General features: G+C 40.0%; 1 protein-coding gene and 1 pseudogene across 2 annotated transcripts in view; one reads left to right on the top strand and one right to left on the bottom strand.

The window, feature by feature from the left end:
* ALDH9A1 (aldehyde dehydrogenase 9 family member A1) overlaps positions 1-18,929 on the top strand; it is a 40,987-nt gene that overhangs the window by 21,122 nt on the left and 936 nt on the right. Inside the window, exons 5-11 of one of the 2 annotated variants that reach the window (XM_050768568.1) lie at positions 887-1,083; positions 1,986-2,126; positions 12,095-12,283; positions 12,520-12,607; positions 14,414-14,555; positions 16,958-17,070; positions 18,125-18,926. In XM_050768568.1, coding sequence (XP_050624525.1) covers positions 887-1,083; positions 1,986-2,126; positions 12,095-12,283; positions 12,520-12,607; positions 14,414-14,555; positions 16,958-17,070; positions 18,125-18,198 — 944 coding nt within the window. In that variant the 3' untranslated portion in view covers positions 18,199-18,926. Of the gene's footprint in view, positions 1-886; positions 1,084-1,985; positions 2,127-12,094; positions 12,284-12,519; positions 12,608-14,413; positions 14,556-16,957; positions 17,071-18,124; positions 18,927-18,929 lie in introns of those variants that run through there. The other variant, XM_050768561.1, reaches the window with a different exon arrangement.
* Positions 9,932-10,278, bottom strand: LOC126951482 (40S ribosomal protein S13-like; annotated as a pseudogene).

Here is an 18,929-nt window from a genome sequence, read left to right on the forward strand (position 1 = left end):
GACTAATTATATCTTAGAAAAAAACTATAATGTTAAAAAGCATTACTATTAGGACGTTATACTGAAATGCAGCTTTTGTCCTGTTGCCATTGCGTGTTCTTGTTTTAGCCTGTTTCTCTTTGAGAGACAGCTGTGAAAGAGGAAAAATAGGCCCAGCATTAAGTCATTAGCTTTGGGGACTTTCATCAAGTGAACCTTTCTGGTCTTCAATGTCAACTTTTATAGAATGGGGCTACTGATACCTACTTCATACTGCTGTTGAAAGTGTTAAATGAGATAATATATATGAAAAGGCCTAGAAACGCAAATATGAGACTGGGCAACTGTAGGGTTTGAGATCTGTTTAATGAGAGAAACCAAGATGAAAAGGGCAAGATTTGTTTACTTACTGATATGGTTTGGCTGTGTCCCCATCCAAATCTCAACTTGAATTGTATCTCCCAGAATTCCCATGTGTTGTGGGAGGGACCCAGGGGGAGGTAATTGGATCAGGGGGGCTGGTTTTTCCCATGCTATTCTCGTGATAGTGAATAAGTCTCACGAGATCTGATGGGTTTATCAGGGGTTTCCGCTTTTGCTGCTGCTTCATTTTTCTCCTGCCACCAATGTAAGAAGTGACTTTCACCTCCCACCATGATTCTGAGGCCTCCCCAGCCATGTGGAACTGTTAAGTCCAATTCAGCCTCTTTCTGTTCCCAGTTTCAGGTATGTCTTTATCAACAGCATGAAAACAAACTAATATGGTTATTAATAACATTTTTGGTCTAGTATTTGGTTGGGGAAGAGAAAACAATTGGAATCGTTCTTGAATTGTCCTCTAGTCCTGTTTTCAGGGGATCACTGGTCTTAGAAAGTCTTTTTATGTTTGTGTCTTGGGTTTATGCAGGTAATGCCATGGTCTTTAAACCTTCTCCCTTTACACCTGTTTCTGCATTGCTACTGGCTGAAATCTACACTGAGGCTGGTGTGCCTCCTGGGCTCTTCAATGTGGTGCAGGGAGGGGCTGCCACAGGCCAGTTTCTGTGTCAGCATCACGATGTGGCCAAAGTCTCCTTCACTGGAAGTGTGCCCACTGGCATGAAGGTGAGGATGAAACCAGTATTGGTCAACACACATGGCATTTGGATATGGCAAAGTTGGTCCTACCCAGAGTATTTTTGGAGGCTTCTCTTTTGATTTTACCTAGCCTGAATTGGGAATGAGAAGGAGATTTTATTAGGCAGAGGTGTGAAGTTTCCTATAAAAGTATGAAGGGAGAAAGGGAGTACACATGGGGTGATTTGTGTTAGGCCAGGTTGGGGTGGAAATTAACAGCTCCAGCCTAAGGAGAGGATGTGTCTGAGTGGACAGGGGCCTGGGCTGCCACTTGTATTGTTTGGTGACTTAATTTCTTGTATAGAAGGAAGGATTTTTACTCAGGCTATTTCAGATTCATTATTTTGACATGAATTTGTGTTCTGAACTCTGTCAGCCTTAAACACAGTAACAATAACACAGAATAATTTCTGGCTATGACAGTCCTGTGAATTGACAGTATTTTTTATTTTTATTGTTTTGAGACAGGGTCTCACCCTGTTGCCCAGGGTGGATTATAGTGGTGTAATCACAGCTCACTACAGCCTTGAACTCCTGGGCTCAGGCGGTCCTCCTGCTTCAGCCTCCTAAGAAGCTGAGACTACAGTCATGTGCCACTGCGCCTGGCTAAGTTTCTTATTTTTCTGTAGAGATAGGGTCTTGCTATGTTGCCCAGGCTGGGACAATATTTTTTAAATGAGCTCCCTCTTCCAATGTCAGTGCAACTGTGTGGATTCTCTTCAGTTTTCTGGAATAGAAATTTTAATAGACAAAAGGCAAAGGATATTAACAAGAATAAGGCTACAGGTCACACACAGTTTAAGCTGATTTTATAGGTTCAGGGTCTAGTTGACCTAGCATGCAATATAATTTGTGTTAAAGTTCTGAATACCTTGTTCCTGTTCTGTAAGATCATGGAGATGTCCGCTAAAGGAATCAAACCTGTTACCTTGGAACTTGGAGGCAAATCTCCACTCATCATCTTCTCAGACTGTGATATGAACAATGCTGTGAAGGGGGCGCTGATGGCCAACTTTCTCACACAAGGCCAGGTATGTACCTGTCCCTGGAAGAGGTGTAAAAGGAATCTCCACCCCCTCATCCAACAGCATGTTTTAAAGCTTTTTGTTTTGCAATACTTTCAGACTTACAGAAAAGTTGCACAAATAGTACAAATAATTCCCATGTACCTTTGAACCAGATTTCTCAAATATTAACATTTTAACACATTTACTTTATCTTCTTATCTGCCTGTACATACATAGGCATATTAAGTTTTTCTGAACCTTGAGAGTAAATTGTAGACATAAGGCCCCTAACCTCTAAATATAAAGTTCCTAAAAACAAGTGCATTCTTTTACGTAAGCATGGTACACTTAGTAAAATTAAAAAATTAACATTGGTATAGTACTGCGTTACTGAATCTATAGCCCTTACTCAATCTACAGCCCTTATTCAAATTTTGCCACTTGTTTGACTAATGTCCTCATAGCAAAATAGAACAAAAATGTTTTTTTTTTTTTTTTTTTTTTTTTTTTTCCTGGTCCACGATCCAGTCAAGGATGATGCATTGCCTTTAGTTGTCTTTAATCTCCTTTAGTTGAGAACAGTCCTTCAGTTATTCTTGTCTTTCAGGACACTGACATTTTGGGAGAACAGGCCATTCATTTTGTAGAATGTTCCTTAGTTTGGGTCTGTCTGATATTCCTGTTAGATTCATATTGTGAATTTTTGGCAAAAATACCACAAACATGATGTCATATCCTACTCAGTGGTGATTTAACTTTGATCACTTGCTTTAAGGTAAGTCTTCACTGTAAAGTTACTGTTTTTTACTTTGTGGTTAATAAGAACTTGTAGGAGGTATTTTGAGGCTATCCTGTTCCTCATCAAAGTTTCATGCAGTAAATACTTCTGTCACCACTGATGATCCTTGCTGAAAACAGTTTTTATTATGGTGGTTGCAGATGGTGATTTTCCAGTTCCATCATTTCTTCTATATTTGTTCACCTTCTACTGTAAGAAAGAACTTGCCCTTTACCCCTGTTTGTTTTCCATTCATTTATTTATATCAGTATGGACCCATGGATTCTTATTTCATTCTATAGGTTATAATCCAGTACTATCATTTTTATGTATTATTTTTATTTTTATTTATTTGTTTTTTGAGACAGAGTCTAGCTCTGTTGCCCAGGCTGTAGTGCACTGACATGGTCTCGGCTCACTGCAACCTCTGCCTCCCAGGTTTAAGTGATTCTCCTGCCTCGGCCTCCTGAGTAGCTGGGATTATAGGCGCCCACCACCACGCCCAGCTAATTTTTGTATTTTTAATAGAGACGGAGTTTCATTGTGTTTGCCAGGCTGGTCTCAAACTCCTGACCTCATGATCCACCCGCTTTGGCCTCCTAAAGTGCTGGGATTACAAGTGTAAGCCACTGTACCCGGCCTTTATTTTATTTTTTTATTGAGACGGAGTCTCACTCTGTCACCCAGGCTGGAGTGCAGTGGTGCGATCTCGGCTCACCACAGCCTCCGCCGCCTGGGTTCAAGTGATTCTCCTGTTTCAGCCTCCCAAATAGCTGGGGCTACAGGTGTGTGCCACCACAGCCGGTTAATTTTTTTTTTTTTTTTTTTTTTTTGAGACAGAGTCTCGCTGTGTTACCCAGGCTGGAGTACAGTGGCGTGATCTTGGCTCACTGCAAGCTTTGTCTCCTGGGTTCATGCCATTCTCCTGCCTCAGCCTCCGGAGTAGCTGAGACTACAGGCACCCGCCACCACGCCAGGTTAATGTTTTGTGTTTTTTATAGAGACTAGGTTTTACTGTATTAGCCAGGATGGTCTGGATCTCTTGACCTCGTGATCTGCCTGCCTCGGCCTCCCAAAGTGCTGGGATTACAGGCGTGAGCCACCACACCTGGCCTCAGCCAGCTGATTTTTTTGTATTTTTAGTAGAGACGGGATTTCGCCATATTGGCCAGTTTGGTCTTGAACTCCTGACCTCAGGTGATCTGCCCACCTTGGCCTCCCAAAGTGCTGGGATTACAGGCATGAGCTACTGTACCCAGCCTCATTATTTATTTTGATGCTAAGATAATTGCAAATGGCCAGTAGGAATCCCTTTCTGTGACCTTTTGATATGTCCTCATTATTCTTTGAATACTTCATTACTTTCTGGCATAGCAAAGTGTTCCAGACTCATCTCATACTTCCCCTGGCTGCACTCTGGAATCAGCCATTTCTCTGAAGGAGCCCTGGTTCCATTATTGTTTATCTGTTTATTATTAATTTTTGAGATAGTCCTGCTCTATTGCCCAAGCCAGAGTGCAGTGGTGCCTTCTTGGCTCACTGCAAGCTCGGCCCCCCCAGGTCAAGCAATCCTCCCACCTCAGTCTCTGATGTAGCATGCCACCACATTCAGCTAATTTTTGTGTTTTTTGTAGAGACGGGGTTTCACTGTGTTGGCCAGGCTGATCTTGAACTCCTGGGCTCGAGTGATCCACGTGCGTCGGCCTCCCAAAGTGCTGGGATTGCAGGCATGTGCCACCATGCTTGGCCTGTTTTTTTATTTTTTGTAAATTATTTTATGATTATTTAGAAGGACTACCTTCAAACCAGTACAAGTATTTCATAAATAATATCTTGTTGTTTTGTAACCAGTTGAGTAATTTGTTGCACAATAAGCCACCTCACATCTTTCAGCAAGAAAAACGCTAACTCTGAACAGTAAAGAAATTACACAGTGAGTTGGGACACAATTAAAATGTGCTTTAAATATTTTTTTGAGGGGAGAGGACACCACACTTCTCTACTCAATAAAGAGAAACAATTTTGCAGTCCAGAGGTCTTTTATTTTTTCACACCTATCATACCATGAATTCATAGGGAATAGGTTCCAGCAGCTCAGGCTCCTTCCCATTGGTTCTCACACAGTGTGCTTCCCTGGTGGAGTAGGCTGTTGCTTCAGCTGAACCTAGGTACCTTTTTCTTTAGCTTGCTTCTTTTTCTGATCATCTTCTTTCATGCATTTCAGAAGCTATCTTGGGTCTCAGAGTGCTTAATGTGCTCAATGTGCATATTAATTATCTTGGCAAGAATTTTGCCCTTAATTTGTTTACAACAATGCCAGCAACATGGGTAGCATTGTAGACTCTTCCAGTTTTGCCCTGGTAATGCTTGTGGGGCATTCCTTTTTGAATAGTACCCATCCCTTGATGTCTACAATATTGCCTTTCTTATTGATTTGCATGCATGTGGCCCAAGGAACAACTCCATGTTTTCTAAAAGGCCTGGAGAACATATACTGGGTACTTTTTCTCTTTCCCTGTGTTTTTCATTTTGGTGAATTACTGGAAGATGGCAGTACTGACCAAAAGTGCTGGTTCCATTTAGTGGTGAATGGTATTTAGAAACCAAGATCTCAGTGCCAGGTGTGCTTATTGCTACTGTGGTATCATTGCTTCTAGGCCCTCTCAGAGTCCAGTGCTGGGAAATACATATTTGTGTATATGTCTCTGCACATATCTATTTCTGTATCTGTCTATCTACATAAAAATAAGTTCATCCAGATACTTTTAATTGCAGTCGAATACCACAGGGTTCATTTCTGCCTTCTCCCTTTCCATATTTGTATTTCTTCTCTGACAGTAAGAAATTGGACTCCCATTATCCACAATATGTTTATGTAATTGCTCATCATAGAATACACGTAGTATTCTAATAATAGCAGTTTCAGATTTGTAAATCCATACCTCTGTGGAAAATAAACCTTCTAATTAGAGCTCAGAATTTTTTTACAGTTCTTTTTATATGTAGCCAGAGGGTATAGTCAAAATACTATGTTCAAAAGTTACTTGGGTCAGTTCTACCCTTCCTTCCCCCTCCTTCAGTGTGGTTATGATATTCATTTAAAATAACAGATTCATTTGTTTGTGTTTGTATTCATTTAGGTTTTATTTTCCCCATCCTTGCTGATTTTAAAATTTTATTTTCATTAGGCGAAACACAAACATAGTTCTAAACATCAGAATTTTACAAAAACAGACACTTAGAAGTGTTACTCCTCCCCATCCTGTCTGCTCTGTTTCCAGTACCACCTCCCCACCCAGTTTTATCCATCTCCTTTGGGTAGCTAGTCTGATTTGTTTCTGGTTTTTCTTCCTGTGGTTCTTTTTGCACAAATGAATAGGTACTTGTATATTTCTTACTCTTCTTTCACACACAAAAGGTAGCACATTAGAGGTACTCTTTTGTACTTTGCTTTCTTTGCTATGTGTGTGTGTGGATGAATATATACATGCACACAAAGAATACATATAGTATAGCATATGTAGAATAAATATATACAATATTCTACATAGTCTGTACTATGTATATATTCTTTGTACAGATATAGAGAGAACACTAAAAATAATTGTGATGTAATTGTGATTTTATTTTATTATTATTTTTTTGAGATGGAGTCTCACTCTGTAGCCCAAATTGGAGTGCAGTGATGCCATCTCGGCTCACTGCAATCTTTACCCCTGGAACTCAAGCAATTCTCCTGCCTCACCCTCCCAAGTAGCTGGGACTAGAAGCATGCCCTACCACACCCGGTTAATTTTTTTGTATTTTTAGTAGAGACAGGGTTTCACCATGTTGGCCAGGCTGGTCTTGAACTCCTGAGCTCAGGTGATCCATCTGCCTCGGCCTTCCAAAGTGCTAGGGTTACAGACATGAGCCACCGCGCCCTGTATGAGCCACCATGCCTGCCATGATTTTAAATATGTATCACAATTTATCCATTCATCTGTCAATGGGGTTATTTCCTTATCTCGGTTATTGTGAATAATGCTGCACTGAGCACGTGAGTGCAGATGTGTCTTTAAGGTACTGATTTCATTTCCTTTGGTATATACCCAGAAGAGGAATTGCTGAATCATAGGATGGTTCTATTTTTAATTTTTTTTTTTTTTTTTTTTGATTTGGAGTCTCACTTAGTCACCCAGGCTGCAGTACAATGGCGCGATCTCAGCTCACTGCAACTTCTGCCTCCCGGGTTCAAGTGATTTTCCTGCCTCAGCCTCCTGAGTAGCTGGGATTACAGGCATGCACTACCACGCCTGATTAATTTTGTTTTTTAGTAGAGACGGGGTTTCTCCATGTTGGCCAGGCTGGTCTCGAACTCCTGACCTCAGGTGTTTTGCCCACCTCGGCCTCCAAAGTGCTGGGATTGCAGGTGTGAGCCACTGTGCCCAGCCAAGTTTTAATTTTTTAAGGAGCCTCTATCCTGTTTTCCTTCATGGCTATACTACTAACATTCTTTTTTTTTTTTTTTTTGAAAGGAAGTTTATTAATAAAGTAAAGGACTAAAGAATGGTTATTCCGTAGGCAGAGCTGCCCCAAGGGCTACTGTTTGCCCCTTTTTGTGGTTATTTTTTTATCATATGCTAAATAAGGGGTGGGTTATTCATGCCTCCTCATTTTAGACTATATAAGGTAAAATGACATTGCTATGGCATTTGTAAACTGTCATGGTGCTGATGGGTGTGTCTTTTAGCATGTTGATGCATTATAATTAGTGTATAATTAGCAGCAAAGACAACCAGTGGTCACTCTCATCGCCATCTTGGTTTTGGTGGGTCTTAGCTGGCTTCTTTACCACAGCCTGTTTTATCAGCAAGATCTTTATGACCTGTATCTTGTGCTGACCTCCTATCTTATCCTGTGACTTTGAATGTCTAACCTCCTGGGAATGCAGCCCAGTAGGTCTCAGCCTTATTTTACCCAGCCCCTACTTAAGATGAAGTTGCTCTCGTTCAAACACCTCTGACATTTCCCCCTTCCCTTTTATAAAAGAACCCTTAATCCTGAGGGTTGCAGAGGGACAAAGATCCATCTTCTGTAAACTTCATGCTGAATAGGGGCGATGATATTCCTGCCTAATTATTAGGGTCTCTTGTATTCAGGGTAGAGAAGAGCTCAGTCAGAAAGTGTCAGGGTGAGAGTCGCTTATAACTCTGAGTTCCAACAAAAGGTGATATCCGAAGTTGGCCAGTCAGTGCTGCAGTCTGTTTCTTTTGGGTTGGGAGGGTCTCCTCAGTATTGTCCCTTCCATGGTTTGCCAGAAAGGTGTTACTGGAAAGGGGCCCTGATCAGACCCCAAGAGAGGGTTCTTGGATCTTGTGCAAGAAAGAATTCAGGACAAATCCATAGAGTAAAGTGAAAGTAAGTTTATTAAGAAAGTAAAGGAATAAAGAATGGCTACTCCATAGGCAGAGCAGCCTATACTAATTTATATTCTCACCAGCAGTATACCAAGATTCCCTTTTCTCCACATCCTCACCAACACTTGTTATCTTTTATCTTTTTGATAATAACCATGCTAACAGATGTGAGGTGATACCTCATTGTGATTTTGATTTTCATTTTCCTGATGATTAGTGATGTGGAGGATCTTTCCATAAACTTCTTGGCCATTTGTATGTTTCTGGAAATATGTCTATCCAGGTCTTTTGCCCATTTGTAATCAGAGGTTTTTTCTTTTCTTTTTTTTGCAATTAAATAGTGTGAGTTCCTTATATATTGTGATGATTTTTTTGTGTGTATGGTAAAGCATAACATAAAATTTACCAATTTAACCGTGTGTGTGTATTTTTTAAATTTTTTTATTTTTTGGAGACAGCATCTTACTCTGTTGCTCAAGCTGGAGTACAGTGACATCATCCCAGCTCACTGCAGCCTCGACCTCCCAAACCCAAGTGATATTTCCACTTCAGCCTCCTGGGTAGCTGGGATTGTAGGCATGTGGCACCACGCCTGGCTGATGTTTGTATTTTTTGTAGAGATGAGATTTTGCCATGTTGCCCATGCTGGTCTTGAACTTCTGAGCTCAAGCAATTCTCCTGCCTCAGCCTCCCAAACTGCTAGGACTACAGGCGTGAGCCACCACTCCTGGCCTTTTGGAACCATTTTTAAGTGTAGAGTTCAGTGACATTTAATACGTTTACATTGTGTACAACTATCATCATTATTCATCTGTAGAACTTTTTCATCACCCCACATTGAAAACTCTGTACCTCATTAAATAATAAGTCTGTTTCTCTTTCCCCTCAGCTTCTGGTAACCACTAGTCTAATTCCTGTCTCTATGAATTTGACTATTCTAGGTACCTCTTATAAGTGGAATCATATAATATTTATTATTTCATGTCTGGCTCGTTTCACTTAGTGTAATATCTTCAGGTTCATCCATGTTGTAGCATGTGTCAAAATTTTCTTTCCTTTTTAAGGCTAAATAATATTCCATTGTATATATGTATACACACACAGCACACACACACACATGCACACACATACATACCACATTTCGTTTATCCATTTTTTTATTTGTGGACACTTAGGTTGTTTCCACCTTTTGGCTATTGTGAAAATGTTGCTGTGAACATTGATGTACAGATATCTATAGTGGAAGTGTCTGCTTTCAGTTCTTTTGCGTGTATACCCAGAAGTGAAATAAGTGGATCACATGATAATTCAGTGTTTAATTTTTTGAGGAACCACTGTACTGTGCTCTACAATGGCAGCACCATTTTACATTTCTATAATCAATGCGGAGAGTTTCCAATTTCTCAGTATCCTTGCCAACACATGTATTTTCTTATTTTTTTGCTTGCTTTGTTTTTGATAATAGTCATCCTAATGGGTATGAAGTGGTATCTCATTGTGCTTTTGATTTGCATTTCCCTAATGATTAGTGATGTTGACTGCATATGTAATTTTATAAGACATTGCCAAATCCCTCTCTAAAAGGAAATGTTGCATTCTTTTTTTTTTTTTTAGTTAAGCAATTATTTTATTGCTCAAGTACATAGACAAATTTATGTAACCAGGGCACAGGCTGTAGATGATTCATATTTCCAGTTGGGAGAGAGGACTCACTTGGTCTTATAATATCGAGCCACACAGTGCATCTGGTTTTCTATCATAATCAGATGGAATTTAGCATCCTTATCCCTTCTCTTCCTCTCAAGAAGCTTACTTGTGCAGCATCATGTGAATCTCTCAGGATCCCACCGATTTGTGAAGGAGTCAGACCCTTCTTGGCCAGTTTTTAAATCTGCTCCTTCGTGTTGTCAGATGTCAGCTTCAGCCAAGTGGGGACGCTGCAGTGATAGGGCAAAGCCGACTGGGACTGGCCCTTCCCGGAAGCGTACATGCAACCCATGATGGCAGCTGTCAGGCAGCAAAAGGAACATTCTGACTAACGATGCACGAGTACCTATTTCCTCATAGCCTTTCTTAACAGCATATATAGTCACAATTTTAAATTTTTATCAGATAGATGAGAAGTGGTATCTCAGTATAGTTTTAATTTCAGTTTGTTTGTTTATTTATTTATTTATTTATTATTTTTGAGACAGAGTCTTGCCCTGTCACCCAGGCTGGAGTACAGTGGGACGATCTCGGCTCACTGCAACCTCCGTCTCCCAGGTTCAAGTAGCTCTCCCACCTTAGCCTCCCGAGTAGCTGGGACTACAGGTATGCACCACCACACCCAGCCACTTTTTTTGTATTTTTAGTAGAGATGAGGTCTTGCCATGTTGGCCAGGCTGGTCTTGAACTACTGACCTCTAGTGATCCGCCTGCCTCAGCCTCCTAAAGTGCTGGGATTACAGGCCTGAGCCACCATGCCCAACCTAATTTCAGTTTTTACAATTATGAATGACATTGAACATCTTTTTCAAAATTCACATATAATTCACATTTTTGGTGTGTTATACTATGAAATATGATTTTCCATTAATTTTTAAGAGATTTTTAAAATTAGTGATAATAGCCTTTTATCTGAGATAAATGTTGCAAGTAATTTTATTCCAATTTTTTAATGGTCTTGGCTTAGTTTAAGGTATTTGCCATACATAAAGTTTTTGTTTTTCTGTAGTCAAATTTACCAGTTTTTTTTCTTTAACTGTGTCTAGATTTTAGATAATAGAAAACCTTTTTCTACACCTAGGTTTTCTACACCTAGAGGAATTACCAGTATTGTCTCTCTCTCTCTCTCTCTTTTTTTTTTTAAAGTCTCGCTCTCTCATCCAGGCTGGAGTGCAGTGACGCAGTCATGGTTCACCGTATGTATTCTTGACCTCTTGGGCTCAAGTGACCCTGCCACCCTAGCCTCCCAAGTAGCTGGGACTACAGGTGCATGTCACCACACCCGACTAATTTTTGTACTTTTTGTAGAGATGGGGTTTCGCCATGTTGCCCCAGCTGATTTTGGACTCCTGAGCTCAAGTGATCCGCCCACCTTGTCCTCCCAAAGTGCTGGGATTACAGGTGTGAGCCACTGTGCCCTGATTTCTTATTTTATATTTTGATTCCTGATACGTTTGGAGTTTATGTATGATGTAAGATATGTATCTTATTTAATGTTTTCCACATTACTGATGATTTGTTCTAGCACCATTTATTTAGTCCATCTCTGTCCTAATGGTTTAGCTTTTGCCTTTATCATAGACTAGATTTCCATGAGCACTTGGATCTGTTTTTGGACTTTTCTGTTCTGTGTTCTTATAGCATTTGAATAGTGTTTATGTTCCTTTCTATAGGAGGGTCTAAATAGTGATTACAGAGACAAATTTTTTTAACAATTAGATTTAAGACCACAGTTCTTGATACAGTTTTACTCTTCAGTTCCCTTCCATTCTTAAAATATACAGCCAGGTTGAACCCTGATACAAGGAAGTAGGAGAGCTGCTGTGGGTTATATGTATCTAGTAATGGCCTTAACAAAATTTAAACAAACAAAATAAGAACTAACTTTTACCTCAAAGGGCAGATTTTGCTTATGGAGTGGTATGTCCACAATTACGTGTGTGATCCTTCTTATCCAGTATGGAGACAATTTTTAGAAATGGAAATACCCTTTAAAAAAATGTATAGTGTCTCTTTTCGGTTTAAAGTTTTTAGATTGTGTTCCTTTTTCCTTTTGCCTTTTTTCTCCTTACACACATAGAAATTAATGTCTTGTGTTTGTCCTTTAGGTTTGCTGTAATGGCACAAGAGTATTTGTGCAGAAAGAAATTCTTGATAAATTTACAGAGGAAGTGGTGAAACAGACCCAAAGGATTAAAATTGGAGATCCCCTTCTGGAAGATACAAGGATGGGTCCACTCATCAACCGACCACACCTGGAGCGAGTTCTTGGGTTTGTTAAAGTGGCAAAGGAGCAGGTGAGAAATAATTGGCAGTAGGGTGGGGTTGGGGAAGATTATACTGCTCCTAAATCACTTGCTTTGTGCCCTTTTCATGTTAATATTCATTTGACTATTAGCATCCCTGGCTGTGTTCTGCTTTGTACCTGCACTGGGAAGACTAAGTACGAGTTTGTTTGGGATACAATTAACATTTCAGGAATGCATTTTGGGGTTGTATTTGTAATGCAAAATATTTTTTTCCTTTTCGGCAGGGTGCTAAAGTGTTATGTGGTGGAGATATATATGTACCTGAAGATCCCAAATTAAAGGATGGATATTACATGACACCTTGTGTATTAAGTATGTCCTCTTTTTGTTTGCTTTTAGATGATTTGAATTAAATACCGAATAGATAGAGATGAATATTTATAAAATATGTACATGGTGTAAAGCAAAGGCTGGCAAATTATGTGGTCCTACTACCCAAGTTTAAGAAGTAGAACTACTCCATTATCTTCGAAGCCTTCTGTGTGCCCCTCCTTTAGGGCACCCATATGTATTAGTTTATCCAGGACCACAACTATTGTTCTGGAAGCAAGGAGCTCAAAATGTGAAAGTGCCTATTTGATTTAAAAAAATGAAATAATAAATTTAATTCCTTGAGAAAATAAAGAATGTTTTTCATGTGACCTGTAGATCATTGTGTTAGACATTGTGCATTGCTATGAAGGAATATCTAAGACTGGGTAAGTAGAAAAGATGTTTGTTTGGCTCATGGTTCTGCAGACTGTACAGGAAGCATGGCACCATCATCTGCTCCTGGTGAGGTGTCAGGAAGCTTTCAGTCATGCTGGAAGGTGAAAGGGGAGCAGACAAGTCACATGGTGAGAGAGAAAGCAAGAGAGGCGCCAGGCTCTTTTAAACAGCCAGCTCTGTGTGAACTCACAGAACAAGAATGCACTCATTACCATGGGAAGGACATCAAGCCATTCATGAGGGATTTGCCCCTGTGACCCAAACACCTCCCACTAAGCCCCACCTCCCAACAGTGGGGATCATACTTCAGCATGAGATTCGGAGGGGAAAAACATCCAAACTGTACCAGTCATCAATATAATAAAACCAGTTTGTCAGATAATATACTAATCTTTTTAGAAATTACATAGTTTAATAATTTTTAGTACCTCCATTCAGTCTTAGAAATCTAGTTTTGACAATCAAGGTGTATGTGGTCGTCCTACTCCCACCCATCAACTTCCCTCCTACTTCAGAGATAACTGCTATTCTCAATGTTGTTTTATCATTCTTATGCTTTTCTCTATCATTTTATAATGTGTATTAGTATCCCCTACAAAAATGTTGGTAGTTTTGTAGGCTTTAGACAATTATATATAGGTTGAACCATGTTGTATAATTCCTTACATCTTATTTGAAGATAAATTAAGCTGGTTTTTGCCCCTAAGGTTGATAGTGGTGTCAGTTTTTAACCACTTCATATTTGATGCAGTATATAACCTTTAACCCCCCTAAAAAGGACCACTGATGTTTAAAAGCTGAAAACCTAATGTCCATCCCATGAATTAGGTTGCAGTTATTACATGAATATTTAATAAATAGGAAAAGCTTACAATACATTGTTTTTTTTGTTTGTTTTTTTGTTTGAGACGGAGTCTCGCTCTGTCGCCCAGGCTGGAGTGCAGTGGTGCGAGCTCAGCTCACTGCAAGCTCCGCCTCCTGGGTTTACACCATTCTCCTGCCTCAGCCTCCTGAGTAGCTGGGGCTGCAGGTGCCTGCCACCACGCCCGGCTAGTTTTTTTTTGTATTTTTTAGTAGAGACGGGGTTTCACCATGTTAGCCAGGATGGTCTCGATCTCCTGACCTCGTGATCCACCTGTCTCGGCCTCCCAAAGTGCTGGGATTACAAGCTTGAGCCACCGCGCCCGGCCTACAATACATTGTTAAATTTAAAATATTGGGGCCAGGTGTGGTGGATCACTCCTGTAATCCCAGCACTTTGGGAGGCTGAGGCAGGAGGATCGCTTGAGCCCAGGAGTTTGAGACCAGACTGGGCAACATAGTGAAACCCCATCTTCAAAAAATTAGCTGGGGGTAGTGGTGCACACTGTGGTCCCAGCTACTCAGGAGGTTTTATTTTAATGTTTGCAGCTAATTGCAGAGATGACATGACCTGTGTGAAAGAAGAGATCTTTGGGCCTGTTATGTCCATTTTATCATTTGACACTGAAGCTGAGGTTCTAGAAAGAGCCAATGATACCACTTTTGGACTAGCAGCTGGCGTCTTTACCAGGTATATGGAGTGGGACACTGAGAGCAGTTTTGAAGGAGTGGGGCTGCGGTATCTGCTTAGATATGTAATTGATGTTATTCTCTCACTTTAGTTTGCCCTCATAGGAGCCATCAGCACTTTCTATTTGCTTCAGGTTAAGTCAGAAGACACGAAAGCAGCATTTTGTAGTTTGCTGTAAATGGCCAGAGAACCCTGCTATTGAGTTTTAAATTGAGCTCGTTTAATAAACACTTAAGATTCTGATCTGTGTAAAGCATTGGGTTAGATGTCTTTTGAAAACACACATGTCAAGGAATTTAGAAACCTGTAAGTATATAAATTGTGGGCAGTATTCTTCAAAAACATAATTTTTAATGGCATTATAGTAGTTCCTAGTTGGAATGCATTATAACTTATGTGGCCATTTCTTCTGTGGTTGGATATTTAGGATATTGTTTCCAGTTTTAAATATTACAGTAATGTGATCAATATCTTTGTGCATAAACTTACCCTCTACTGTAATGTAAAATGGCACTGCCAATTTGGAAGAGTTTAGCAGTTCCTCAAAAAGTTAAACCTAAAGTTACCATGTTACCCAGCAATTCATTACTAGATATACACCCAACAGAAATGAAAATATATGTCCACACAAAGGCCTGTACACATATGTTCACAGCATGATTATTCATAATAGCCAAAAAGTGAGAACAACCCAAGTGTTGTTTTCACTTTTTGTGAAAATGCTTTGGGAGTGCAATTTCTTTGAAACCAATTGCAGATTGCTTAGTTTTATACAAACTTTGATTTGTCTTTGGCAGTAGAAGGCAGTTTGCTAAAGCTGCTTTACACTGGAATTATGCTATTTCTTTGGTGATACATAAAGTTCCAGTTTTTTTTTTTTTTTTTTTTTTTTATAACTTTGTGGTCAGGAACTTGGGAAGAAAGCCCGAGTCTCACTTGAGGACCTGATGTAATTGCTTCCCTTTGAGCTTTGAAGGAAAGATTGAGGAGCTGCTCTTTTGATTTGAGTACTGAGCAGGTTAAGTGCTCTTACTTTACTTTTCCACCCTCATATAAATTCCAGTTAGAAAGGTGGGTAACTCCAATGTGCTGTTCTTTTTTCTTACCAGCTTTACTGGGATAATGCACATACTGTACAATTAACCCACTTAAAGTGTACAATTCAGTGGTTTTTAGTTTATTCATGGAATTGTGCAACCATCACCATAGTCTATGTTTAGGACGCTTTCATCTCAAGAAGAAACCTTGTGCCTCTTAACAGTTGCTTTTCATTCCTACTCCCCACCCCCAGCCCTTGGCATCCACTAAACTGCTTTCTTTCTCCATGGATTTGCCCATTCTGAACATTTTATGTAAATAGAATCATACAGTATGTATTCTTTTGTGACTGGCTTCTTTCACTTAGCATAATGTTTTCAAGGTTCATTTGTGTTGTGGCATTTATCAGTACTTTATTCCCAAATAATATTCCATGGTATGGATATGGACCACTTTTTGTCCATCCATTCATCTGTTACAGGCATTTGGGTGGTTTTCACTTTTTGGCTATTACGAATAATCATGCTGTGAACATATGTGTACAGGCCTTTGTGTGGACATATATTTTCATTTCTGTTGGATGTATATCTAATAGTGAATTGCTGGGTAACATGGTAACTTCATGTTTAACTTTTTGAGGAACTGCTAAACTCTTCCAAATTGGCAGCGCCATTTTACATTCCTCCCAACGACGTATGAAGGTTCTAATTTGTCCACATCCTCACCAGCCCTTGTTATTGTCTGTCCTTCTGATTTTAGCCATCCTTGTGGGTGTGAAGTAGTATCTCATTGTGGTTTTTATTTGCATTTCTGTGGGTTTTCTTTTCACTTTCTTGATAGTCTTATTTGTAGCACAAAATTTTAAATTTTGACCAATTCCAATTCTGTTTTTTTTGGTCAGTTACTTTTGGTGTCATAATCTAAGAAATCTTTCCCTGACCCACGGTCATGAAGATTTATTCCTCTGTTTTCTTCAAAGAGTTTTATAGTTCTCAGTCTGACATTTTTAGGTCTGTGATGCGTTTAAGTTAATTTTTGTGTATGGTGTAAGAAAGGGCTCCACTGTTATTTTTTGCATGTAGACATCCACTTGTTTCAGCACCATTTGTTGAAAAGACTGTTTTTCTCCCATTGAATTTTGGGCACCCTTGTTGCTGTTACTTATTTTAAAGATGCCTTGTGCTTGGGATTATAAAATCCAATCCATGTCTGTTTTGCCTGGATGATCAACGATTTTAAAACATTTTGAAGAAATGAGAATTTAGTAAGATTTGAGAACCCTAGAACTGGCCGTGTAACTTTTCCTGTTAAAGTAGTAGACTAAGAAACTTTGAATAATGCACACATTCTTTTTTTCTTCATAGGGACATCCAGCGGGCTCATAGAGTGGTAGCTGAGCTTCAGGCTGGAACGTGCTTCATTAACAACTATAATGTCAGCCCAGTGGAGTTGCCCTTTGGTGGATATAAGAAGTCAGGTGAGGAGCTGGGAGGTGTGAATGCAAACCAGGTCTCTAGAGATAGGTCGTAATGCAGACCTTACAAACCAGTATTCCTAAACCTGTCTGCAGATAAGAATCACCTGAGGAATACAGGTTCCTGGTCCTTTCCCAGATCCACTGTGGCAGTCTCTGGGAATGGAAGTCAAGCATCTTCCCCTACCCAACACTCCCTAAATCTTTCCAGAGGGTTCTGACATATAGCCTGGCTTGTGAACTGCTGATAGATATCTCAAAAAGGTTTGTCTGGTGGGTAGAATACTCTTTCTGCACAGCCTGTGATTGCTGTAAGCATAAAATAAAATCACTCCCTTAGGGGTTCCGTATCAGGATGTCCATCATCATCCACTGTGGAGGTTTTAGATTCCATTTAGGTAAAGTGTCTCTAAAGTAATATCTCAGTAACTTTGTTTCCTCTGTTATATCAAATTAAAATCTTTAAATTTATCATTAAGCAATCAATTATTATCGTTTTCATTACCCTCGATGGCATACGGGAGTGTGTTTCCTTAGCTACTGCTCATTCATTTCGTTTATTCTATAGTCAGACATATGTTACCACAACATACAAATTTATAAGTCTGGTATATCAGGAGAGGGTTTGAGGCATCAGGAGGAGTATAGCCAGAACCTTTGGAGTTTGTTGCCTGTAAATATTCATTTACATATTTATCATGCTGTTCTTCTAGAGTGAAAATTGGTTTGGGCTTTGTTGAGGCATCATTCTAAGAGTCTGACCTCTAGTTTCTGTGGGAAATATTTACAGCCATCACAGTGTTGGCAAATATATAAACCCTGATGAACACTGATGAGATGGTGGGTGTTAATTTGACAGTCTTATTTGTCCCCGTGGGGTACGTCGTACATACAGGCACAAGTGCAGGTGGGAACCAAGGTGCCATCTTAACAACATGTAACATACAATGTTACATGTTAAGTTTCTGATAGTCCCTCAGTGCAGGGAATTATTTGTTTGGAATCAGCAGCTTAGGCCTTTGGAGGGCCTGCTAACTTTCCCTTTCCTTTGGACCAGACCATGCTATGTCGAATGAGAGAGCGAGAAAGATGACCAGACGTGCAGAGCAGCACCTGGCCCAACAGGCCTGACCAGCTGTGTGCTGAGGGGATGTGGAAAGCAACAAAACACAGAGTGAGGTCTTCCCAGGACCTTTGCGTGTGATAACCATTTGAGTGGTGCTTCCTGGAAATGCACATATTTGGGACCTCAGCCTTGCCCTTAGAAGGCAGAGCCTGCCTAAGTCTAGCGCAGGGTGTACAGGCAGGGCCAAGGGTGGGATACTACCCTTTTAGCACAGTAACTTCATCCACTAGTAATTGGGCAGTGTCTTGGACTCTGAGTAATCAGAGGGACCTTCAGTGCCCCCTCCCCAACATGAGTGGGTAGGTTAAGTTAGTAGTTTGCTCTTACAGGTATATAAGAAATGGTGAATAAGCCTATTGTGTAGAGTTAAGTTTTAAATTAGCATCAGTTTTCAAGGGTGTCAGGTTGATTGTTGTAGAGATTGCGTTTAACACTTGATACAAAATCTGAGCATTTTTCAGACCTCAACCCAGAACAGTAGATACCTGAAATTAAGATTCATATTGGTAAGAAGGAAGACCTGTATATTTCCCTGTCCCAATCCCCAAAGGCCAGTGGGTCATTTTCCCCATGCCTAACTCCATTCATAACTAATATGTGGATTGAGGACTTTATTCCAAAACATTTAGGTTCTATATTCTTCCTTAGCCCTGATTAGCAGTGCTCATCTTTGAAGATCATTGTGACTGTTCAGACTATTGTAGTGATGGCTCAACCTGACCGCTTCTCCTCCTTT

The sequence above is a fragment of the Macaca thibetana genome, chromosome 1 (assembly GCF_024542745.1).
Source record: "Macaca thibetana thibetana isolate TM-01 chromosome 1, ASM2454274v1, whole genome shotgun sequence".
NCBI lineage: Eukaryota > Metazoa > Chordata > Mammalia > Primates > Cercopithecidae > Macaca > Macaca thibetana.